At 38.6% G+C, this 27,082-nt stretch overlaps 1 protein-coding gene across 7 annotated transcripts in view; it reads right to left on the minus strand.

Annotated features, from left to right (window-relative positions):
• Window positions 1-10,359: 10,359 nt before the first annotated feature.
• RPAP2 (RNA polymerase II associated protein 2) overlaps window positions 10,360-27,082 on the minus strand; it is a gene marked incomplete at its 5' end in the record, with an annotated part of 87,930 nt that continues 71,207 nt past the window's right edge. For 2 of the 7 annotated variants that reach the window (XM_082477330.1, XM_082477327.1), the window contains 2 exons: window positions 10,360-15,931; window positions 19,316-19,465. In XM_082477330.1, coding sequence (XP_082333456.1) covers window positions 19,324-19,465 — 142 coding nt within the window. In that variant the 3' untranslated portion in view covers window positions 10,360-15,931; window positions 19,316-19,323. Of the gene's footprint in view, window positions 15,932-16,341; window positions 17,325-18,853; window positions 19,074-19,301; window positions 19,466-27,082 lie in introns of all 7 variants that reach the window. The other 5 variants (XR_014268074.1, XR_014268075.1, XR_014268076.1 and 2 more) reach the window with 5 other exon arrangements.

The raw sequence follows: 27,082 nt of genomic DNA on the forward strand, positions 1-27,082 counted from the left end.
TGCCTTCACAAATGTCCCCTTCTATCTCTGACCACCACAGCATACCCTGTGCTTTTTAGGTGGTATGAGCATATAATTTAATGTCTAAATCAGAATACTTTTGGAAGTAAGAGGGGGTACTTGTAATTAATAATGATGCTGAGCTTACAGTTATATACTAGGGACCGTCTCGGGCAAACCAGGATGGATGTTCCATTTCAGGTCATTTACTGTAGTCTTGCCTCTCCCATAGGCAGGCTGAAGATTCTGAGGGCAATGACTGTCTCATCTTTGCATCCCTTCTCATGTCCAGTTAGTAGTTTATATATATATATTTTTAAAATTTATTTTATTTATTTATTTTTGGCTGAGTTGGGTCTTCGTTGCTGCGTGCGGGCTTTCTCTAGGTTGTGGTGAATGGGCGTTACTCTTTGTTGCGGTGCGTGGGCTTCTCATTGCGGTGGCTTCTCTTGTTGCAGAGCATGGGCTCTCGGCGCATGGGCTTCAGTAGTTGTGGCTCGTGGGCTCAGTAGTTGTGGCTTGTGGGCTCTAGAGCGCAGGCTCAGTAGTTGTGGTGCATGGGCTTAGTTGCTCCTCGGCATGGGGGATCTTCCCGGTCCAGGGCTTGAACCCTTGTCCCCTGCATTAGCAGGCGGATTCTTAACCACTGTGCCACCAGGGAAGCCCAGTTAGTATACTTTTTAAAAAATAAACTTTTTATTTTGAAATAATTTTAGATTTACAGAAAGTGCAAAGGTAGTACAGAGTTCCTGTATATCCCTCACCCAATTTCCCCCCATCGTTTACATTTTGCATTTCCATGATACATTTGTTAAAACTAAGAAACTGCATTGGTTTATTACTGTTAATTAAACTTCAGACTTTATTTGGATTTCACCAGTTTTTCCATTAATGTCCTCTTTCTGTTCTGGTCCAGACCAGGATACCATACTGCATTTGGTTTACATGTCTCCCCTAGTCTGACAATTTTTCAGTCTTCCCTTGTTTTTCATGACAGTCTTGAGGGGTACTGGCAAAGTTTCCTGCAGAAATGTCCCCCAAACTTGATTTGTCTGTTTTCTCATGGTTAGACTGAGGTTATGGGTTTGGGGGAAATATACCACAGAGGCGAAGTGCCCTTTTCATCATACGTATCAGGCGACACACGTTACGCACATGACATCACTGGGGATGTGAACCTTCATCACTTGGGGAATGTGTTTTTCCTTTCCCTATTCTGTTCACTGGGAACAAGTCACTAAGTTTAATCTCCTCTCAAAGGGTGGAAGAACCTCTAACTCTACCTCCTGGAAGGGATAGTATCTACATATAGTTTTATTCATGTATTTATTTCAAAACATTATTTTCTGGCAACCTTATCTCTGCTTTCTGTTTAACAGCCTGTGGAAGAACAGCTTAAGACCACCCAGTGGTTGTACCCACCCATTCAGTGTCCTGAGCAGCGGGAGCTGCAGGCCAGCCTTCAGTGGCAGGCTGAGCACTCCAGTGTTCTGCAGATAGGCACAGAGGGCACATGCTTGCCTTCAGGCCAGCCTGTAACCTCAGGTTGAGCAGCAGTAAAGTCAGAAGCTGAAGCAGTTCATTCGCTTGGAAAGCCTCCACGGTCACAGCCTTTTTAGCACGCCCTGCTCTTCCTTTTCAGTCCTTTCAGGATCTCTGTATAAGTAGAATCACACATGACCGCTCATGGGTGTTCACAGAAGCCTGCACAGAACTTCCTGGACCAGCCTCCACCACATCAGACCCACTGAGTGAGCTTCCTTGTCACTGCAGGGGATGACAGTGTCCACATAGCAAAAAGCGAGACTCTGAGTTACACAGAGTGATGGTAGACAGGTTAACATAGAGGCTGGTTGTCAGCCCTGGGGTGATATCCACCAGAAGAATGAGGCTTCTGGAAGGCTGTCTGGATCTGATTAGGGAAGGTTCCAGGAGTGAAGCACCAAGCAACAGGAGTCGTTCCAGTGGCAGCAGCAAACTTCAGCAGAGGCTGCTGGCCAGTATCCCTGGAGGATGACACTGACATCAACCAGGTTTTTCATGGCAACAATGGCATGAACTGCCAGTGGAAGCTTCTCCTGAGTCCTCTTTAGATTTATGATATAGATGCCATCATTTTTCCTTTTGTAGAAGAAATGTTCCACTTGGAACTCAAGGTTGGTCCCACCTAAGTGGGTTCCTGCTGCAAGGAATTTGAGGACATTCTCCTCTTTCATTTGCAGGACATCAAGAACTGTGGACATCATGAAAATTCCCCTTTAAGTTGTTACGGGAATGGAGGACAATGCCATATGGATACCTCTCTGGGTAGTGCAGAAGGGCTCTACATATATCGCTTGGAGTGCTTCTGTAAGGAAGATGTGTCTCTTCTACCTCATTTATTTTTCAGTCACTTATATCAGTATGTATATTTATTTTATACTTTGGATCATAATTCCGTACTATATTGTTATTTATTTTATTGCTGAAATTGTCACGGCATTGGCCAGTGGGTGCTTTCAGGTTGGTTCCTGTGTCCCTTTGACATAGTTCATTTTGGTTTTTGAGCACTTGCTTAACCTTACAGTACTATAAGGTGCTCCACACTTGTATTTCCTCTGCCCCAGCCCTAGAACTAGCTATTTTCCCAAGGATCTCTGGTTCCTTTTATGACATTTAGTTCCTTTAACGACATTTAGAAATCAAGATCTAGCACAGTTCTCTGAGCTAAACTGAAGTCCGCTCAAGTCCTCCCAAGTTAACATAAACCTGGCAGGAGTGTGAGGGAGGCAGATGCAGCACCCAGAAAAGCTGCTGGCCCCGCAGTGACCTTGTGGCAGAAGCAGTAGTGGTCCACTTGGGCATCAGTCCATTTGGCTTCCTAATGTTTCTAGTGAGCTACTGGCCCTTCACCTGAGGTCCTAGACCTGCAGGGTGTGGGAGATAACTAAAGAGGTGTTTCTGGGCACAGGGAGGGGAGCAGTGGGATACTGCAGCTTCTTCCCCTCTTTATCCTGGAGAGTTGTCACTAATAGATCAGAGGGAGGGGCCCTGTCATCTATGATTTTTAAAAAATTTATTATTAATTTAAAAAATTGAGGTATAAATGTTTGTTTTGCAATTTGAGATTTATTTGAGTTAACACACTTATAAAAATAGTGTTGTTGTGTTTAAATGAATAGGAAAATGTGTTCATAAACCATAGTGTTACAGTGGAGTCATAATTGATTATTTTGCAGAGTATAGAGTAAGTTCTCATAAATAATATAGAGAGCAAATTAAATTATTTAGTAATGTGAAATGTTAATTCACTTTATTTTTAATTGTAGTTTATTTACAATATTGGTTTCAGGTGTACAACATAGTGATTCAATATTTTTATAGATTAATTATACTCCATTTAAAGTTATTATAAAATAATGGCTATATTTCCCTGTGCTGTACAATATGTCCTTGTAGCTTATTTATTTTATACATAGTAGTAGTTTGTACCAGTTAATCCCCTGCCCTTACCTTGCCCCTCCTGCCTTCCCTCTCCCCACTGGTAACCAGAACTAGTTTGTTCTCTATATCTGTGGGTCTGTTTCTCTTTTGTTATATACATTTGTTTTATTTTTTAGATTCCACATGTAAGTGATAACATACAGTATTTGTATTTCTCTGACTTATTTCACTAAGCGTAATGCTGTATAGGTCCATTCACTTTGTTGCAAATTGAAGAATTTCTTTCTATTTTATGGATGAGTAATATTCCATTGTATATATACACACCATATCTTTTTTATGCATTCGTCTGTTGATGAACACTTAGGTTGCTTGGCTATTGTAAATAATGCTCCTATGAACATTGGGGTGCGTGTATCTTTTCAAATTAGTGTTTTCATTCTCCTCGGATATATACTCAGGAGTGGAATTACAGGATCATATGGCATTTCTATTTTCAGTTTTTTGGGAAACCTCCATACTGTTTTCCATAGCGGCTGCATCAACTTACATTCCCACCAACAATGTACAAGGGTTCCCTTTTCTCAACATCCTCACCAACATTTGTTATTTGTAGACTTTTTGATGATAGCCATTCTGACAGGTGTGAGGTGATACCTTATTGTGGTTTTGGTTTGCATTTCTCTGATTATTAATGACGTTGAATATCCTTTCATGTGCCTGTTGGCCATCTGTATGTCTCTGTAAAAATGTCTCTTCAGATCCTCTGCCCATTTTAAAATAATTTTTTCTTTTTTTTTTTCTATTGAGTTGTATGATGACTTTATATATTTTGGATATTAACCCCATATCTGATATATGATTTGCAAATATTTTCTCCCATTCAGTAGGTTGTCTTTTCATTTTGTTAGATGGTTTCCTTTGCTGTGCCAAAGCTTTTAAGTTTAATTAGGTCCCATTAGTTTATTTTTGCTTTTGTTTCCTTTGCCTTATGAGACACATCCAAAAAAAAAATTGCTATGATTTATGTCAGAGTGTCTGCCTATGATTTCTTCTAGGAGCTTTATGGTTTCGGGTCTTACATTTAGGACTTTAATCCATGTTGAGCTTATTTTTGTATATGGTGTGAGAAAATGTTCTAATTTCATTCTTTTACATGTAGCTGTCCAGTTTTCCCAGCACCACATACTGAAGACATTGTCTTTTCTCCATTGTATGTTCTTGCCTCCTTTGTTGTAGATTAATTGACCATAGGTACGTAGGTTTATTCCTGGGATCTCTGTGCTGTTCCATTGATCTATGTGTCTGTTTTTGTGCCAGTACCATACTGTGTTTTGTTTTTTTTTAACGTCTTTACTGGAGTATAATTGCTTTACAATGGTGTGTTGGTCTCTGCTTTATAACAAAGTGAATCAGCTGTACATATACATATATCCCCATATCTCCTCCCTCTTATGTCTCCCTCCCACCCTCCCTATCCACCCCTCTACGTGGACACAAAGCACCAACCTGATCTCCCTGTGCCATACGGCTGCTTCCCACTAGCTAGCTATTTTACATTTGGTAGTGTATATATGTCCATGCCACTCTTTCACTTCGTCCCAGTTTACCCTTCCCACTCCCCGTGTCCTCAAGTCCATTCTCTACGTCTGCGTCTTTATTCCTGTGCTGCCCCTAGGTTCTTCAGAACCTTTTTTTTTTTTTTTTTAGATTCCATATATATGTGTTAGCATATGGTATTTGTTTTTCTCTTTCTGACTTACTTCACTCTGTATGACAGACTCTAGGTCCGTCCACCTCACTACAGATAACTCAATTTCATTTCTATTTATGGCTGAGTAATATTCCATTGTATATATGTGCCACATCTTCTTTATCCATTCATCTGTCGTTGGACACTTAGGTTGCTTCCATGTCCTGGCTACTGTAAATAGAGCTGCAGTGAACACTGTGGTACATGACTCTTTTTGAATTATGTTTTTCTCAGGGTGTATGCCCAGTAGTCGGATTGCTGCGTTGTATGGTAGTTCTATTTTTAGCTTTTCAAGGAACTTCCATACTGTTCTCCATAGTGGCTGTATCAATTTACATTCCCACCAACAGGGCAAGAGGTCTCCCTTTTCTCCACACCCTCTCCAGCACTTACTGTTTGTAGATTTTTTGATGATGACCATTATGAGGTGATACCTCATTGTAGTTTTGATTTGCATTTCTCTAATGATTAGGGATGTTGAGCATCCTTTCATGTGTTTGTTGGCAATCTGTATATCTTCTTTGCAGAAATGTCTATTTAGGTCTTCTGCCCATTTTTGGATTGGGTTGTTTTTTTGATATTGAGCTGCACCAGTTGCTTGTAAATTTTGGAGATTAGTCCTTTGTCAGTTGCTTCATTTGCAAATATTTTCTCCCATTCTGAGGGTTGTCTTTTCGTCTTGTTTATGGTTTCCTTTGCTGTGCAAAAGCTTTTAAGTTTCATTAGGTCCCATTTATTTTTGTTTTTATTTCCATTTCTGTAGGAGGTGGGTCAAAAAGGATCTTGCTGTGATTTAGGTCATAGAGTGTTGTGCCTATGTTTTCCTCTAAGAGTTTTATAGTGTCTGGCCTTACATTTAGGTCTTTAATCCATTTTGAGTTTATTTTTGTGTATGGTGTTAGGGAGTGTTCTAATTTCATTCTTTTATATGTAGCTGTCCAGTTTTCCCAGCACCACTTATTGAAGAGGCTGTCTTTTCTCCATTGTATATTCTTGCCTGCTTTATCAAAAATAAGGTGGCCATACGTGCGTGGGTTTATCTCTGGGCTTTCTATCTTGTTCCACTGATGTATATTTCTGTTTTTGTGCCAGTACCATACTGTCTTGATTACTGTAGCTTTGTAGTGTAGTAGCCTGATTCCTCCAGCTCCTTTTTTCTTTTTTTTTATTAAATTTTTTTTTGGGGCTGTGTTGGGTCTTCGTTGCTGTGCACGGGCTTTCTCTAGTTGCGGTGCATGGGCTTCTCATTGTAGTGGTTTCTCTTGTTGTGGAGCACAGGCTCTAGGCGTCCAGGCTTCAGTAGTTGGGGCATGTGGGCTCAGTAGTTGTGGCTCGCAGGCTCTAGAGCGCAGGCTCAGTAGTTGTGGTGCATGGGCTTAGTTGCTCCGCGGCATGTGGGATCTTCCTGGACCAGGGCTCGAACCTGTGTCCCCTGCATTAGCAGGCGGATTCCTAACCACTGCGCCCTCCTTTTTTCATTCTCAAGATTGCTTTGGCTGTTCGGGGTCTTTTGTGTTTCCGTACAAATTGTGAAATTTTTTGTTCTAGTTCTGTGAAAAATGCCATTGGTAGTTTGATAGGGATTGCATTGAATCTGTAGATTGCTTTGGGTAGTACAGTCATTTTCACAATGTTGATTCTTCCAATCCAAGAACATTGTATAGCTCTCCATCTATTAGTGTCATCTTCAATTTCTTTCATCAGTGTCTTATAGTTTTCTGCATACAGTTCTTTTGTCTCCTTAGGTAGGTTTATTCCTAGGTATTTTATTCTTTTTGTTGCAATGGTAAATGGGAGTGTTTCCTTAATTTCTCTTTCAGATTTTTTCATTAGTGTATAGCAATGCAAGAGATTTCTGTGCATTAACTTTGTATCCTGCTACTTTACCAAATTCATTGATTAGCTCTAGTAGTTTTCTGGTAGCATCTTTAGGATTCTCTATGTATAGTATCATGTCATCTGCAAACAGTGACAGCTTTACTGCTTCTTCTCCGATTTGGATTCCTTTTATTTTTTATTTATTTTTTCCTTTATTCCCTTTTTCTTTTCTGATTGCTGTGGCTAAAACTTCCAAAACTATGTTGAATAATAGTGGTGAGAGTGGACAACCTTGTCTTGTTCCTGATCTTAGATGAAATGGTTTCAGTTTTTCACTATTGAGAACGATGATGGCTGTGTGTTTGTCATATATGGCCTTTATTATGTTGAGGTAAGTTCCCTCTATGCCTACGTTTTTATCATAAATGGGTGTTGAATTTTGTCAAAAGCTTTTTCTGCATCTATTGAGATGATCATATGGTTTTTCTCCTTCAGTTTGTTTAAGATGGTTTATCACATTGATTGATTTGCATATATTGAAGAATCCTTGCATTCCTGGGAAAAACTCCACTTGATCATGGTGTATGATCCTTTTAATGTGCTGTTGGATTCTGTTTGCTAGTATTTTGTTGAGAATTTTTGCATCTATGTTCATCAGTGATATTGGCCTGTCTTTTTTTTTCCTTTGTGACATCTTTGTCTGGTTTTGGTATCAGGGTGATAGTGGCCTCGTAGAATGAGTTTCAGAGTGTTCCTCCCTCTGCTATATTTTGGAAGAGTTTGAGAAGGATAGGTGTTAGCTCTTCTCTAAATGTTTGATAGAATTCGCCTGTGAAGCCATCTGGTCCTGGGCTTTTGTTTGTTGGAAGATTTTTAATCAGTCTCAATTTCAGTGCTTGTGATTGGTCTGTTTATATTTTCTATTTCTTCCTGGTTCAGTCCTGGAAGGTTGTGCTTTTCTAAGAGTTTGTCCATTTCTTCCAGGTTGTCCATTTTATTGGCATATAGTTGCTTGTAGTAATCTCTCACGATCCTTTGTTTTTCGGCAGCGTCAGTTGTTACTTCTCCTTTTTCATTTCTAATTCTATTGATTTGAGTCTTCTCCTTTTCTTGATGAGTCTGGCTAATGGTTTATCAATTTTGTTTATCTTCTCAAAGAACCAGCTTTTAGTTTTATTGATCTTTGCTATTGTTTCCTTCATTTCTTTTTCATTTATTTCTGATCTGATCTTTATGATTTCTTTCCTTCTGCTAACTTTGGCGGTTTTTTTTGTTGTTGTTCTTTCTCTAATTGCTTTAGGTGTGTTTCTTGAGGTAGGATTGTATTCCTATAAACTTCCCTCTTAGAACTGCTTTTGCTGCATCCCATAGGTTTTGGGTCGTTGTGTTTTCATTGTCATTTGTTTCTAGGTATTTTTTGATTTCCTCTTTGATTTCTTCAGTGATCTCTTGGTTATTTAGTAGCCTCCATGTGTTTGTATATTTTACAGATTTTTTCCTGTAATTGATACCTAGTCTCATAGTGTTGTGGTGGGAAAAGATACTTGATATGATTTCAACTTTCTTAAATTTACCAAGGCTTGATTTGTGACCCAAGATACGATCTATCCTGGAGAATGTTCCATGAGCACTTGAGAAGAAAGTGTATTCTGTTGTTTTTGGATGGAATGTCCTATAAATATCAATTAAGTCCATCTTGTTTAATGTATCATTGAAAGCTTGTGTTTCCTTATTTATTTTCATTTTGGATGATCTGTCCATTGGTGAAAGTGGGGTGTTAAAGTTCCCTACTATGATTGTGTTACTATCAATTTCCCCTCTTATGGCTGTTAGCTTTTGCCTTATGCATTGAGGTGCTCCTATGTTGGGTGCATAAATATTTACAATTGTTATATCTTCTTCTTGGATTGATCCCTTGATCATTATGTAGTGTCGTTCTTTGTCTCTTGTAATAGTCTTTATTTTAAAGTCTATTTTGTCTGATATGAGAATTGCTACTCCAGCTTTCTTTTGATTTCCATTTGCATGGAATATCTTTTTCCATCCCCTCACTTTCAGTCTGTGTGTGTCCCTAGGTCTGAAGTGGGTCTCTTGTAGACAGCATATATACGGGTCTTGTTTTTGTATCCATTCAGCCAGTCTATGTCTTTTGGTTGGAGCATTTAATCCATTTACATTTAAGGTAATTATCGATATGTATGTTCCTATTACCATTTTCTTAATTGTTTTGGGTTTGTTATTGTAGGTCTTTTCCTTCTCTGTGCTTCCTGCCTAGAGAAGTTCCTTTAGCATTTGTTATAAAGCTGGTATGGTGGTGCTGAATCCTCTTAGCGTTTGCTTGTCTGTAAAGGTTTTAATTTCTCTGTTGAATCTGAATGAAATCCTTGCTGTGTAGACTAATCTTGGTTGTTAGTTTTCCCCTTTTATCACTTTAAATATGTCCTGCCACTCCCTTCTGGCTTGCAGAGTTTCTGCTGAAAGATCAGCTGTTAACCTTATGGGGAGTCCCTTGTATGTTATTTGTTGTTTTTCCCTTGCTGCTTTTAATATTTTTTCTTTGTATTTAATTTTTGATAGGTTTTTTAAAAAATTTTATTTTATTTTTGGCTGCGTTGGGTCTTCGTTGCTGCGTGCAGGCTTTCTGTAGTTGCGGCAAGTGGGGTCTACTCTTTGTTGCAGTGCGCGGGCTTCTCATCATGGTCGCTTCTCTTGTTGCAGAGCATGGGCTCTCAGTGCATGGGCTTCAGTAGTTGTGGCACACAGGCTCAGTAGTTGTGGCTCACGGGCTCTGGAGTGCAGGCTCAGTAGTTGTTAGTGCACGGGCTTGGTTGATCCACGGCATGTGGGATCTTCCCAGACCAGGGCTCAAACCCGTGTCCCGTGCATTGGCAGGTGGATTCTTAACCACTGCACCATCAGGGAAGTCCAATTTTTGATAGTTTGATTAATATGTGTTTTGGTGTGTTTTTCCTTGGATATATCCTGTATGGATAAATCCTCTGCGCTTCCTGGACTTGATTGACTATTTCCCATATTAGAGAAGTTTTCAACTATAATCTGTTCAAATATTTTCTCAGTCCCTTTCTTTTTCTCTTCTTCTTCTGGGACCCCTATAATTCGAATGTTGGTGCATTTAATGTTGTCCCAGAGGTCTCTGAGACTGTCCTCAATTCTTTTTGTTTTTCCTTTATTCTGCTCTGCGGTAGTTATTTCCACTATTTTATCTTCCAGGTCTCTTATCCGTTCTTCTGCCTCAGTTATCCTGCTATTGATTCCTTCTAGAGAATTCTTAATTTCATTTATTGTGTTGTTCATTGTTTTTTTTGCTCTTTAGTTCTTCTAGGTCCTTGTTAAACGTTTGTTGTATTTTCTCCATTCTGTTTCCAAGATTTTGGATCATCTTTACTATCGTTACTCTGAATTGTTTTTCAGGTAGATTGCCTATTTCCTCTTCATTTGTTTGGTCTGGTGGGTTTTTACCTTGATCCTTCATCTGCTCTGTTTCTGTGTCTTCTCATTTTGCTTAACTTACTGTGTTTGGGGTCTCCTTTTCGCAGGCTGCAGGTTCGTAGTTCCCGTTGTTTTTGGTGTCTGCCCCCAGTGGCTAAGGTTGGTTCACTGGCTTGTGTAGGCTTCCTGGTGGAGAGGACTGATGCCTGTGTTCTGGTGGATGAGGCTGGATCTTGTCTTTCTGGTGGACAGGACCGTGTTTGGTGGTGTGTTTTGGGGTGTCTGTGACCTTTTTATGATTTTAGGCAGCCTCTCTGCTAATGGGTGGGGTTGTGTTCCTGTCTTGCCAGTTGTTTGGCATAGGGTGTCCAGCACTGTAGGTTGCTGGTTGTTGAGTGGAGCTGGGTCTTAGCGTTGAGATGGAGATCTCTGGGAGAGCTTTCACCGTTTGATATTATGTGGAGCCGGGAGGTCTCTGGTGGACCAATGTCCTGAACTTGGCTCTCCCACCTCAGAGGCACAGGCCTGACACCCGGCTGGAGCACCAAGACCCTGTCAGTCACATGGCTTTTGGGAAGTCTGGGGTCTTCTGCCAGCGTTCAGTAGGTGTTCTGCAGGAGTTGTTCCACATGTAGATGTATTTCTGATGTATTTGTGGGGAAGAAGGTGATCTCCATGTCTTACTCCTCTGCCATCTTGAAGGTCTACCATACTGTTTTGACTACTGTAGCTTTGTAGTATAGTCTGCAGTCAGGGAGCGTGATACTTCCAGCTTTCTTCATTTTTCTCAAAATTACTTTGGCTATTTGGGGTCTTCTGTGGTTCTATATAAATTTTAGGATTATTTGTTCTAGTTGTGTGAAAACTGTCATGGGTATTTTGATAATTGCATTAAATTTGTAGATTAATTTGGGTAGAATGGAGATTTTAACTATTAATTCTTCCGATCCATGAACATGGGATATCTTTTCACTTATTTGTATTGTCTTCAATTTCCTTCACCAGTATCTCATGGTTTCCAGAGTATAGGTCGTTCACCTGCTTGGTTAAGTTTATTCATAGGTATTTTCTTTTTGATACAGTTGTAAATGAAACTGTTTTCTGGAATTCTCTGACAGTTCATTATTAGTGTATAGAAAGGTAACAGATTTCTGTATGTTAATCTTGTATCCTGCAACTTTACTGAATTCATTTATTAGTTCTAATAGTTTTTTGGTGGATACTTTAGGGTTTTCTGTATATAGTATCACGCCATCTACAAACAGTGACAGTTTTACTTCTACCCTTACAATCTGGATGCCTTTTATTTCTTTCTCTTGTCAGTTGGACTTCCAATACTGTGTCAAATAGAAGTGGTGAGAGTAGGTATCCTTGTCTTGTTCTTGACTTTAGAGGAAAAGTTAGTTTTTCACTGTTGAGTATGCTGTTAGCTGTGGGTTTGTCACAAATGGCCCTTCTTATATTGAGATGTGTTCTCTCTATACCAACTATGATGAGAGAATTTATCATTAATGGATGTTGAATTTTGTCAAATGCTTTTCTGCATCTATTGAGATGATCATGTGATTTTTATCCTTCCTTTTGTTAATGTGGTGTATCACACTGATTGAGTGTGGATAGTGAACCATCCTTTCATCTCTGGGATAAATCCCACTTGATCATGGAGTATGACCCTTTTCATAAAAAGGATTGTTGGATTTAGTTTGCTAATATTTTGTTGAGGATTTTTGCATCTATATTCATCAGAGATACAGGCCTGTAATTTTCCTTTTGTTTAGTGTCTTTGGTTTTGCTATCAGGGTAATGGTGGTCTTATAGAATGAAATTGGGAGTGTTCCCTCTCCTTCAATTTTTTGGAATAGTTTGAAGATAGGTATTAGCTTTTCTTTTTATGTTTGATAGAATTCCCCTGTGAAGTTGTCTGGTCCTGGATTTTAGTTTGGTGCAAGTTTTTTTTGGTTAAAATTTCAACTTCACTAGTAGTGGTTGTTCTGTTCATATTGTCTATTTCTTTTTGATTCAGTTTTGGAAGGGTGTATGTTTCTCAAAATTTGTCCATTTCTTCTGGTTTGTCCAATTTATTGGGATATAATTGTAGTATGTGAGGTATAACTGACATTTAAAATTATATTAGTTTCAGGTGTATAACATGATTTGATATTTGTATATGTTGCAAAATGACCATCACAGTAAGTATAGTTAACATGCATTACCATATCACATTTTTTTGTAATGAGAGCTTTCAAGATCTACTCTTAGCAACTTTCAAATATGCAATACAGTATTAACTATAATCATGCTGTACATTACATCTACATATTTTATAACTGGAAATTTGTACCTTTCAACCCCTCTCACCCATTTTGCCCATCCCCAACACCCTGCCTCTGGCAACCACCAACCTGTTCTCTGTACCTATGAGCTTATTTTTTAAAACAGATTCCATCTGTGACCTTTAAAAAAAAACAGATTCCACTTATGAGATCATACAGTATTTGTCTTTCTCTGACTTATTTTACTTAGCATAATGCTCACAAGTTCCATCCATATTGTCACAAATGGCAAGATTTTCTTCTTTTTCATGGCTGAATAATATTCCATTGCATAAATATATACTACATCTTCTTTACCCATTCATCCATAAATGGGCACTTTGGTTGTTTCCATATTTTGGCTTTTATAAATAATGCTGCAATGAACATAGAGGTGTATATATCTTTTTGAATTAGTGTTTTCATTTTTGGGGATAAATAGCCAGAAGTGGATTTGCTGGATCATATGGTAGTTCTACTTTTAATTTTTTGAGGAACTGCCATACTGTTTTCATAGTGGCTGCACCAGTTTACATTCCCACCAAAACACCACAAGGGTTCCCTTTTCTCCACATTCTTGCCTACACTTACTTGTCTTTTTCATAACAGCCATTCTAACAGGTATGAGGTGATATTTCATTGTGCTTTTGATTTGCATTTCTCTGATTAGTGATGAGCGTCTTTCCATGTGCCTGTTGGCTGGCCATCTGCATGTCTTCTTTGTAAAAAATGTCTCTTTAGATCCTCTGCCCATTTTTAAATGATTTTTTTTTTTTTTTGCTATTGAGTTGTATGACTTTATATATTTTGGATATTAACCCCTTATCAGATATATGGTTTGCAAATATTTTCTCCCAGTCAGTAGGTTGCATTTTCATTTTCTTGATGGTTTTCTTTGCTGCACAGAAGCTTTTTAGTTTGATGTAGTCCCATTTATTTTTGGATTGTCAAATCCAAAATATTGCCAAGACAGACTGATGTCAGGGGCTCACTGCCTATGTTTTCTTCTAGGAGTTTTATGGTTTCAGGTCTTATGTCCAAGTCTTTAATCCATTTTGAGTTAATTTTTGTGTAAGGTGTGAGATAATGGTCCAGTTTTCCCAAAACCATTTACTGAAGAGACAGTTCTTTCCCCATCTGTATATTCTTGGCTCCTTTGTTGTAAATCAACTGACCATATATATGCATGGGTTTATATCTGGGCTTTCTGTTCTGTTGCATTGATCTTCATGTCTGTTTTTGTGCTAGTACCACACAGTTTTGATTACTATAGCTTTATAATGTAGTTTGAAACCAGGGGTTGTAATGTCTCTGGCTTTGTTCTTCTTTTTCAAGATTGATTTTGCTATTCGGGGGCTTCCGTAGTTCCATAGAAATTTTAGGATTATCAGTTCTATGAAAAATGCCATTGGAGTGCACCAAATCTGTAGATTGCTTTGGTAGTATGGACATTATTATTTCTAATAGCTTTATTAAGGTGTAATTTATATACATTACATTCAACCTGTTTTAAGTGCACAAATATTTTTAAAGTTTATAAAACTGTGCAAAAATCACAATTTAGTTGTAGAACAGTTTCATCACCCCAAAGAGATCCCTGTGGCCATTTGCAGACGATCGCCACTCCCATGTAACCACCAATTTAGTATCATCTGTTTTAGATATTTTCCTTTTCTGTCGTTTCATTATAAATGGAATCATACCTTATATGGCTTATGTGTCAAACTTCTTTTACCTAGCATGATGTTTCTGAGGTTCATCCATGTAGTAGCATATATCAGTATTCTATTTTATGAATTTTTTGTTTACCCATTTGCAGTTGATGGCCATTTCGATTGTTTCCACTTTTTCACTAGTATGAATCATGTTATGAACATGCACCTACAAGTCTTTGTGAACAGTTTTCATTTCTCTTAGGATGGAACATTGAATGGAATTGCTGGGTCATATGGTAAACTGCTTAACTGTTTAAGAAACTGCCAGATCACTTTCCAAAGTGGCTGCATCATTTTACATTTCCACCAGCAGTGTACTAGGGCTCGTTTCTCCACATCCTCATGAACACCATCTTTCTTTGTCTTTATTATAGTCATCCTAGTGGCTGTGAAGTGGTATCATCTAATTTTGGTTTTAACTTGAATTTCCCTAATGACTAGTGATGTTGAGCATCTTTTCATATGCCAAGCCATTTGGATATCTTCTTTCTGAAATGTCTATTCAAATTTTTGCCCACTTAAAAATTGAGTGAGTTGCCTTATTTTTGAGTTTTAAGAATAATTGAGTTGAAAATATTTTATCCTAGTCTGTGGTTTGTCAGTTCATTTTCTTAATGTTTTTCTTTTCCTATTATGTAAGTTTCAGGTGTACATTGCTCAGGACCACTTTATAGCATAGCCAGCTTCTTTTAAAGAATAAAGACTAGACTTCCAAAAGGTTTCATCTTAAATTGTATTTATTTATTTATTTTTATAAATTATTTATTTTTGGCTGCATTGGGTCTTCATTGCTGCCTGCAGGCTTTTTCTAGTTGTGGTGAGCAGGGGCTACTCTTCTTTGTGGTGCATGGGCTTACTGCGGTGGCTTCTTTTGTTGTGGAGCACAGGCTCTAGGCACTCGGGCTTCAGAAGTTGTGGCATGTGGGCTCTAGAGCACAGGCTCAGTAGTTGTGGTGCACGGGCTTAGTTGCTCCACGGGATCTTAGTTCCTCCATGTGGGATCTTCCTGGGCCAGGGCTCGAACCTGTGTCCCCTGCATTGGCAGGTGGATTCTTAACCACTGCACCACCAGAGAAGCCCTAAATTGTATTTATTGACCTAATTCTTTACTGTTCTTTATAATCGAGAGTTCGACTATGAGGCTAAAATGGGACTTTTCTCAATTTTCTGGTCAACTGATATGATGGCTGTAATAATCCAGAAGAAATAGGTCATTATATTTTCTTGAGGTTTCAACTTAAGATTTCAGCTTTCATTTTCAAATAAGTAGAAATACTATGTCTTGTATCTAGGATGCAAGGACTTGGTTATCCTTGTTGGGATAATGGTTCTCCTCTATCTGCGGAAGTCACTCTGTCCGGTGGTGACTGATACGTAGCTCTAACTGTACAATTATTGTGGCTAGAATTCCAGAAATGGTCGATGTAAGTAAGTTCATCTATTTGGTCTTCACGGATTACCTGTGAAGCAAAAAAGGACACCTGAATAAGACACCTAAAACATTTTTACCAGTTTTTGGGAACACTGTGTTGTCTCCCCAGTATACGTTCCATTTTCCCCTATTATGTAGCAATAGTGGTTTGGGTAGAATAAACCCAGCTTCATATTCAGCTTGAGGGGTAGGCCCTGATAGGTCTAGGTCAATTAGAAAATCCTCTTCTCTCTCCTCCATTCCTTGCTAGAATGACATGGATTAGTTCAGAAGTGCCCTCAATTAGTGTGAAAAGTTTAAGACTCTCAGTAGGACAGTGAGGTATGCTGTAAAGCTGGGAACTACTGAATGATTCTGCCACCTGTAGTAGACAGCTTCTAAAATGACCCCCAATGAACTCTGCCTTCTGGTATTCATCCCCTTATATAATCCACTCACCTTCAATGTGGGCTGAATCCAGTGATTAGTTTCTAACTAGTCATAGAATACAGAAAAAGTGATGGATGTTACTTCTGAGATTAGTTACAAAAAGACTGTGGCTTTCATCTTGGGTTTCATCTCACTTGCTCAATCTGAGGGAAGCCACATGCCAAGCTGTGAGGCACACTATGGAGTGGCCCATGTGGCAAAGAACTGGGAGAGGTCTCTAGACAACAGAGAGTGAGAAATTGAGGCCCCGAATTCAACAGCCTGTGAGGAACTAAATCCTGCCAATAACCACATGAGTGAGCTTGGAAGGGAATCTTCCTCCAGTTGAGCCTTCAGATGACACTGCAGCCCTGTCAGAGAGCTTAACTGCAACCTCATGAGAGACTCTGAGGCAGAGGCCCTAAGCCAAATTGTGCCCAGATTCCCGACTCACAGAAACTGAGATTTAAAAAAAAGTTTGTTATTTTAAGCCACTAAATTTTACAGTAATTTGTTAAGCTGCAAAAGATAATTAATATACTACCATAAGAAAAGCTAGTTTGAGCTGGGTTTTTTTTTTTCTTCCCTGTTATTTGTAACTGAAAACATATTAACACATACTAGCTAGTAGTAATCTAATCTTGAAAAGGGTATGACATATTATACACAAATAATTTTGTGAACTTATGGTTTACAAATATCATACAAACAACAATAAAAACCCCATCTACCTATTCACAACCATCTCCATTTCTCATATGGAAAATTATGTAATAAGGCCTCACTCATGTAATAAGGCCTCACTCATTCAGTGTCCCTTTTAATACTGACAAAGTCTGGGCAAAGATTTACCTTTGATTACTTACACAAATAAACAATGTAAAAAAAACAGTGATCACAGGGCAACTGTTAAGTCCACTTAAAACATCTATTGTTTAGGGAATTCCCTGGCAGTCCAGTGGTTAGGACTCGGCGCTCTCACTGCTGCGGCCTGGGTTTGATCCTTAAAAGTACTTTAAAGAAACGAAATTGAGTTATTTGTAGTGAGGTGGATGGACCTAGAGACTGTCATACAGAGTGAAGTCAAAAAGAGAAAAACAAATACCATATGCTAACACATATATATGGAATCTAAAAAAAAAAAAAAGGTTCTGAAGAACCTAGGGGCAGCACAGGAATAAAGACGCAGATGTAGAGAATGGACTTGAGGACACGGGAAGGGGGAAGGGTAAGCTGGGACGAAGTGAGAGAGTGGCATGGACATATGTACACTACCAAATGTAAAATAGATAGCTAGTGGGAAGCAGCCGCATAGCACAGGGAGATCAGGTTGGTGCTTTGTGTCCACCTAGAGGGGTGGATAGGGAGGGTGGGAGGGAGACGCAAGAGGGAGGAGATATGGGGATATATGTATATGTATAGCGCAGAAACTAACACACCATTGTAAAGCATTTATACTCCAATAAATATGTTAAAAAAATCATGAATTGCATAAAAAGACTAATTTGAAGTTTCAGCTTTAAAAAAAAAAGTACTTTAACACCATTTGTTTATATATAAGCATTAACTATGCTAATTAAAAATGGTTCTTAATTGGTACCTATTCATTAAAGCAGGTCTGGAAGGACCTCTGGTTAGGCACTCTTTGTTCTCAGTCTATCTGGAAAAGCAACCTTTCAACCAATGGAGATAGGGTGTCATGAACCCTGAGGGGTATGATTAATTCAGTCTTCTGTACCTGAAGCTCAATAAAACAAAAAAACTCCAAACTTACTATATTCTTAGAAGGGCCTTTGAACTGGTGCTTCCACAGGCCAACCTGAGCTCACTGCCTAAGTAAAAGTCTTTATTTTACAGGGTCCTCAGGGGAGCAGGGTTGCATGAAAAGGTCACTAGGTATAAGTCTGGAGGCAGTTACAGTGCTAATTCCTTATTTTCTATTCTCTAGCAGATTCAATAAAGTGATGATGGCATTCTTTCTTGCCTGCCAAATATGGCTCTCAAATATCCCTGTCACATATTTACAGATTTACTTGAAGAGCTGTGTTTTTTAAACAAATATTCAAATAATAAAATGTAAAATGATATAGGTCAGTAGTGTACTTCTGGGAAGGAGACAGGACTGGGGGCAGAAGTGAGGGGGGAATTTTGCTTTTTAAAATTATACATGCAATTCTGTACTGTTTAATTTTTACAAGCAACTTGTATTGCTTTTGTAATTTAAAAAATAATTGAAAGTTAAAAAAGAGGAAATCCTCCTTAAGAGGGTCTCATTTAGTAGTTCAGAATGAATTTCGTTAATCATAACATTAAATCAATACCTATCTGAGCACTTGAGAGTATGTGAAGTAAGAAGTAAAGGGAGGAAGAGATGGAAAGTTGTGATTAAGGCAGGATCAGGGAGGGGACATTCTGATGGGCAGTTTTTTTTTTTTGAGGGGCGGTAGTTCTTAAAAAGAGGCAAAAACTTGGGATAGTAGAAGAGGGCTTATGTATCTGGGAGCAAGGTCAGGATTCGGCAAAGCCAGACTTGAAAATTCACCTGCTTATCTGCACATGAGATGACTAAGGTATTGGCTGGGCTGAGGAGGGAAGTAGGATGAGGATATTCTCAAAGATCACTGCAGTAGTTTGGTTGAAGTACACTGCTACTTGCTGGGAAGAAACATCAGATGGGACATGCAGGATGGGATGGTCTAGATTTGAGTATGAAGCTGATAGCAGGGAGTTTCCTGGATTGCAAGAAACAGAACTGTGGTAGCCTATAAAGGAAAAATAACAACAAAGATGGGCATGAAGTAACAAGAGTGAACAGGAAATGACTGGAGCAGCTGAGAACTAAGGGATATTGTGTTCTACCATAGCAAGCTGAAGTCATCCGGAGGTCTCTACTTGATTTTTAAAATTTCCAATTTGAAAACAGAATCCAAATAGGCAACAAATGAAAAAAAACAAAAACAAACAACAACAACAAAAAACTAAAGTAAAACACAATTCAACTCACCACCGTGGTTAACAGCTGGTTCTAAATATGATGGTTAAACTTTCAAGGTCTTCATTCTTTAAGTGTAATTCTTCAAGCAGGGTGGTCAAAAACTGTGTAAACATTACATTTTCCTGAGAATGCTTCTGAATGCCAAGAATTGAGGTCAGTCTGAAACACCAAAAATATTAAATGCATATCCATGAAATTGGAAGGACTAAGGGGCTCCAGTCTCTAACATGGCAGAGGGGATTTTTGTGAGGATAATGAAGTCTCTCTGATTTAACAAAATTCCCAGAGAGAGAAGGCTTTACTAAAGCTGAAGAGAAATCTCAGGAAAAGACTGAAAAATCAAACATATTGTTACATAAGGAAAGAAGCCTAAAAGCCTTACTCCAAAACATGTTCTTCATTATGCCAGCAAAAACTACCAAAATTCTGCCCAGAAAAGAAAATTAACCACATGGTGAAAGGAGGTTGTGTAGAGAAGCTTAGAGGTGAGAACTGCTTTAAAAAACATAATTTATATCAACTGTTTAGATTATATCACCTGAAAAAAAAAGACAAAGAACAAGATTACCTTTTGGATGAAACCTTAACATTTTTATTTTTGTAACACTAAACAGATGAATTTCATCTTAAAAGGCACTTAATACAAACTTCACAAGGAACACAATGCTTTCTTCTCTAACCATTCCCAGTAAATATCCCTAAAGACTGATTACATATAATAGATTCTTTTTTTAAAAAATTTATTTATTTTATTTATTTATTTTTGGCTGTGTTTGGTCTTCGTTGCTGTGCACAGGCTTTCTCTAGTTGTGGCTAGCAGGGGCTACTCTTTGCTGCGGTGCGTGGGCACTACTCTTCGTTGCGGTGTGCGGGCTTCTTATTGCAGTGGCTTCTCTTGTTGTGGAGCACGGGCTCTAGGCGCATGGGCTTCAGTAGTTGTGGCACACAGGCTCAGTAGTTGTGGCCCACGGGCTCTAGAGCACAGGCTCAGTAGTGTGGCGCACAGGCTTAGCTGCTCCGCAGCATGTGGGATCTTCCCGGACCAGGGCTTGAACCCATGTCCACTGCATTGGCAGGTGGATTCTTAAGCACCGTGCCACCAGGGAAGTCCTATAATAGATTCTTAAAAGTAATTTTCATTGAATGTGATTAGTAAACATGATTTTAAAAAAGTGAAAAATAGCTAATCACAAACTGTGCAGACTGTTCCTTTTCATAAGTTTTTGTATCTCCAGAGAGCATGCTTCACAGAGCCTTTGCAAGAACATTCTGGAAAGTTTTTTGGAAGAAAATTCTTTTTTCCCCAAATAGTCTATACTTCCCACACAAACCTCTTACAGATGCTTATTTAACCTTGGTCGTTGCCAGTGGGCACATCAAATATAAATAAAATAACTCTCTGATTTAAATCAATAATGCTCAAGAAATCAGAGCAGAACAATTCCACAGTAGTGAGTGTGGAATGAGAAATGTTATTTTCTGAGACAGATTTCTTCCTTGCTTATTAGCCATCTCATACAGAAAGCAGAAATAAAAGGACAAATTTGTTAGAATTGTCCAAAGATGCCCTAGACTCTGAGGAGGTGGTAGATTCTCTATATTCCTGAAGGTATTTTAGCAAGAATTAGAGACTAGGTAACTCTAACAGTCCAGTGAAATCTAGAGTTCTACCCAAGAAAACCACTTATTCCTTCCCCACCTCTCCTCTATTTCTTTACAGCGAGCGGATGGAGTACCAGTTTCTCATATGAGCTTTGTCTGCAGGTATGCTCCAAAGGTAGTTTATACTTGAAAATAGGACTACCCAAGTCTTCTAATGCCAAGCTCAAGCTGGGTACTTGGGTGAACTTATAGGCAGTTGTGGCCAGCTTTTCCTGAGGCATTTTCCTGCAGACAAAGTGGAACCCAGAAGTCAACTCTGTTGGCTTTTCTCATATGTAGGTGATGTCAACATTAAAATATCAAGTTGCTGCTTCCCCACAGTAAGACCAAAGATACTGGGGATGGGATAGCACTGGCTAAAAACAAGAAGTCAGAGCAGTCAGATCAGCTGTCATCTCCACAGAAATCTAGTTTTTGTGTGTTTTTTTTTTTTTTAGTTTTTGAATTTTATTTTTTATACAGCAGGTTCTTATTAGTCATCAATTTTATACACATCAGTGTATACATGTCAATCCCAATCACCCAATTCAGCACACCACCATCCCCACCCCCCCGCGGTTTTCCCCCCTTGGTGTCCACACGTTTGTCCTCTACATCTGTGTCTCAACTTCTGCCCTGCAAACTGGTTCATCTGTACCATTTTTCTAGGTTCCACATACATGCGTTAATATACGATATTTGTTTTTCTCTTTCTGACTTACTTCAGAAAAACAACTGTAAGACTTTGTATGACAGTCTCTAGATCCATCCACGTCTCAACAAATGACTCAATCTCGTTCCTTTTTATGGCTGAGTAATATTCCATTGTATGTATGTACCACATCTTCTTTATCCATTCATCTGTCGATGGGCATTTAGGTTGCTCCATGACCTGGCTACTGTAAAAAGTGCTGCAATGAACATTGGGGTGCGTGTGTCTTTTTGAATTATGGTTTTCTCTGGGTATATGCCCAGTAGTGGGATTGCTGGATCATATGGTAATTCTATTTTTAGTTTTTTAAAGAATCTCCATACTGTTCTCCATAGTGGCTGTATCAATTTACATTCTCACCAACAGTGCAAGAGGGTTCCCTTTTCTCCACACCCTCTCCAGCATTTGTTGTTTGTAGATTTTCTGATGATGCCCATTCTAACTGGTGTGAGGTGATACCTCATTGTAGTTTTGATTTGCATTTCTCTAATAATTAGTGATGTTGAGCAGCTTTTCATGTGCTTCTTGGCCATCTGTATGTCTTCTTTGGAGAAATGTCTATTTAGGTCTTCTGCCCATTTTTGGATTGGGTTGTTTTTTTAATATTGAGCTGCATGAGCTGTTTATATATTTTGGAGATTAATCCTTTGTCCGTTGATTCACTTGCAAATATTTTCTCCCATTCTGAGGGTTGTCTTTTCGTCTTGTTTATGGTTTCCTTTGCTATGCAAAAGCTTTGAAGTTTCATTAGGTCCTGTTTGTTTATTTTTGTTTTTATTTCCATTACTCTAGGAGGTGGATCAAAAAAGATCTTGCTGTGATTGATGTCAAAGAGTGTTCTTCCTATGTTTTCCACTAAGAGTTTTATAGTGTCCAGTCTTACATTTAGGTCTCGAATCCATTTTGAGTTTATTTTTGTGTATGGTGTTAGGGAGTGTTCTAATTTCATTCTTTTACATGTTGCTGTCCAGTTTTCCCAGCACCACTTATTGAAGAGGCTGTCTTTTCTCCATTGTATATCCTTGCCTCCTTTGTTATAGATTAGTTGACCATAGGTGTGTGGGTTTATCTCTAGGCTTTCTATCTTGTTCCACTGATCTATGTTTCTGTTTTTGTGCCAGTACCATATTGTCTTGATTACTGTAGCTTTATAGTATAGTCTGAAGTCAGGGAGTCTGATTCCTCCAGCTGTTTTTTTCCCTCAAGACAGCTTTGGCTATTTGGGGTCTTTTGTGTCTCCATACAAATTTTAAGATTTTTTGTTCTAGTTCCGTAAAAAACGCCATTGGTAATTTGATAGGGATTGCATTGAATCTGTAGATTGCTTTGGGTAGTATAGTCATTTTCACAATATTGATTCTTCCAATCCAAGACCATGGTATATCTCTCCATCTGTTGGTTTCATCTTTAATTTCTTTCAACAGTGTCTTATAGTTTTCTGCATACAGGTCTTTTGTCTCCCTAGGTAGGTTTATTCCTAGGTATTTTATTCTTTTTGTTGCAGTGGTAAATGGGAGTGTTTCCTTAATTTCTCTTTCAGATTTTTCATCATTAGTGTATAGGAATGCAAGAGATTTCTGTGCATTAATTTTGTATCCTGCAACTTTACCAAATTCATTGATTAGCTCTAGTAGTTTTCTGGTGGCATCTTTAGGATTCTCTATGTATAGTATCACGTCATCTGCAAACAGTGACAGTTTTACTTCTTCTTTTCCAATTTGTATTTCTTTTTCTTCAGATCAGCTGTCAGCTCCACAGAAATCTAGTTTTGTGTGTTTTAAAGATGGTAATTATATGATATATCCAAAACAACTTCTCTGATTTTCAACAAGACTACTGTTTGGCTCATACATGAAAACAAAGTTTTCTCAATTACTTCTCAAAGTGCCATTAATATGTTTAAAACTTAACCCTCAAATTAGAAATAAATGGTGACTACTAGATTTCTCAACTTGTTTGCCTACATAAAAGCAGAAAATTAAAAGCATTATAGATAAAAAGTTTGTAAGAGAATTGGTCTATCAGTTACCCTAGTTAGAAAATATTTTGGGGGACTTCCCTGGAGGCGCAGTGGTTAAGAATCCACCTGCCAATGCAGGGGACATGGGTTTGAGCCCTGGTCCAGGAAGATCCCACATGCGGTGGAGCAACTAAGCCCGTGCACCACAACTACTGAGCCTGCGCTCTACAGCCTGCGAGCCACGACTACTGAGCCCGCGTGCTGCAACTACTGAAGCCCGAGTACCTGGAGCCTGTGCTCCGAAACAAGAGAAGCCACTGCAATGAGAAGCCCGCGCACCACAACAAAGAGTAGCCCCCACTCCCCGCAACTAGAGAAAAGCCCACGCGCAGCAACAAAGACCCAACAGAGCCAAAAATAAATAAATAAATTCATAAAGAAAAATTAGAGTTAACGAGAAACTTTAGCTAGGAGTGAAAAGAAAAAGGAAAGCAACAATGCAATCTCGCTCCTGAGCCCATGACAAATACTGTGAATCAATCATTCTTTTCTTAATGAGCTTGGACCTGTTTTGAGACTCCTCAAAATAGGGCTCTGAGCAACCATTTGTTATGATTTCTGGCAAGTTGAATATCAAAGCCTTAGGGTCTATCTATAAAGTAGGGCTAATAATACTTAAGTTCCTTAGAAGTTATTATTGCAAAAGTCAAGTAGGATACTGTAAACAGGTTTTTAAAAAATCAATTATAATAATGATTATAATACCGTTTACCATGTGCTACCTTGGAGTTTTACTATGTACTTGTTCTAAGCATGAATTATCTCCTTTAACTGCACAATGATGCTGGGGGTATAGTGCTGTTCCCATTTTATGAGTGAGGAAAGAAAGGCACAAAAAATGGAAGTACCTTCCCCAAGGTCACAAAGGTAGTAAGTGGCAGGTCAGGGCTTTGAACCCAGGCAACTTATCTCAAAAAGCCCATGCTCTTCGCTAATATGCAAGCTTTCATACTTTGTAGGCTATGGCTTTCATTCTTTGCAGGTTATAGAACACTATATAAATTTAATCTTTACTTGCCTGATTGATGTGTACTGTGCCCTCAATGAGCATGCAGAAGAAACAGAATGTTTTAAATTTGCTTTCGAGAACTAGAGGACTTCAAATATAAAAATGGCTAGTAGCTGGCAGGCAGAAGGAAATGCTAACAGAGGAATCACGCAAGGTCTGGTGTCTGTTAGGAGACAGGAATAGCAGTTTGGGACCTGGGGATTTCTGCAGCAAGTCATCAAGCAGATAGATAGCAATCCTTAGGCATCTGGAGCCAGGATTTCCTGACTACTCTTAACACTTGAGCCCTAAGAGTTGTTGCATAATTATACTCCTGGAAAGTTAGCCAATGAGATTTCCTTTAACCTTATTTATTCCCTTGTGTTTCTCCTTCAATCTTTAACTGAAAAGACTTCTTCCCCATCACCCAGTCCCTAACACAGAATGTAATGATCATAAGAAATATGTTAGCTTTCTAAAAATTTTAAGTTGACTTAAATCCTTTTCGGAATAAGCTGAGATATAAATAAATAAATATACTCTAATAGTTCCTGTGCACCTCTAAACATTAGTAATCCAGTGGATTACTTTTGGGGAGTCATGTAAAAATTGTGGTTTTACTTTTAACATATCCTCCCTAGAAACCAGGCTAATACAAAAAAAGAGGATGGTTTTGACAAGTTATAAAGTCATAATAATATGTCAAGAAAGATGCTAAACCCTGAAAATATAATAATTTTATGAATGATTCTTTCAAAAGAATTATGATTTGCTTCTATCTCCAAAGTAATTTACATTTAAAGTTGAATAAGGGCTATATATAATCTTTATGTTTTCCAGATTCCTTGACTCATCTACTTTAACATGTTTTATTACTTAATAGCAACTGGCTACCTGCCCACTCTACCAGACTGACTGCTTACTGGACATCTGCTGAATTTCCATGTCATCTCTGTAGCAAGAGGCTTCTGTGCCTATTTGCACAGATGAATCTGAGGCAAGATCATAACTTTCTATCAGACTGTTATGGTTTTGTTCAATGATAAAGAGTTGGCTGTTGCCACTGCCAAAGATGCAACTAATAAACTGCAAGGATTCTTTTTAGGGTACATGCCACCCTAATGATTGATAGGTGTCATCGGCTGAATGGGGTGTGAGGACCTATCTGGGGTGTGAGGAGCACTGCACTGAGCTTGGAGACAGGGTTCTGTGCAGAATCTGCTTTTGTTAGCAGTGACCATGGAAGAGGGCTTTGGAAAGCACAAAGCACTATGCAACATAGTCTATGTGTGCTTAGAACCAGGCCCAAGGACAAATGAACAAAGACTTATTACTGGAACTATTCTTTACATGGTCAATTATGGTCCCTTAATTGCCACATCTGAAAGCCTCTTCTTAGTTCTTTTTCCAGCTGACTGCAGTATTTGATGTCCTCAATCACTTCCTCCTTCCCTAGAATTCTCCTTCTTTGGCTTTTCAGGAACTCTCTGTCACAGTTCTCCTCCTCCTACTGAATCTTTATGATCTCTCTTGTTGGCGTTTCTTTTTTTTTATCAGCCCGTTAATAATGATAGGTCTTACCTATGATTTCATATTGACCCTCTTCTGCACTACATCCCATCTCATGGCTCTGATTATCAGTGATTCAAATCTTTAACTTCTCTCTTGGGATTTTTCTCCACTTGGATGTCCAAAAGGTACCTCAAATACATTATGTTCAAACCTGAAATTCTGAGCTCTCATCTTCATCAAAACCTTCTAGTATTAGAAATCTCAGTCATCTTTAACTCTTAACCCTTAATGTTCTTTGTTCAGTCAGTTACCAAATCCTGCTGATTCTCCTCTGAGGTGCTTCTTGAATCCATTTCATCTCCCCCACTCTCACCATCCCTGTCCTAATTCAGATGCATCATCTCCTGCTTGGACTACAGCTATAGCCTAAGTGGTCTCCCACTCCAGTCCAGTCTCCACATTGCCACCACAATCCTCTCTCACAGATATGATTAAGTCACTCTCTTGCTTTAATAACTACTTATAGGAGGAATCAAATTTCTTTGGGCCTTTTATTTTCCTTGTTTCTATCACATGAACATTTTCATAAATATTTCAAATAATATGAAAGTATATATTGTTAGTTGTATATATTTTTCGCACCAAGCAGAAAGGTGGAAGACTGGGATCACATTTTACTCATCCATCTTGTATTCCTCACAGGCTTGTTCTCTTAATACATAATTTGGTGAATGATTATAGAACTGAAACTGCTGCTACCCCATACTAGCACTTCTCAGTGTACTGCAACAGGTCCTGGACAAACTATGGTCTGTGGGCCAAATCTGGCTTGCTGCTTTTGTAAATAATTTACTTTTGTAAATAATTTACTTTCGTAAATAAACTGAAAAACAGCCATGCCCA

The sequence above is a fragment of the Balaenoptera physalus genome (assembly GCF_965194825.1).
Source record: "Balaenoptera physalus genome assembly, chromosome: 1".
NCBI classification, from domain to species: domain Eukaryota; kingdom Metazoa; phylum Chordata; class Mammalia; order Artiodactyla; family Balaenopteridae; genus Balaenoptera; species Balaenoptera physalus.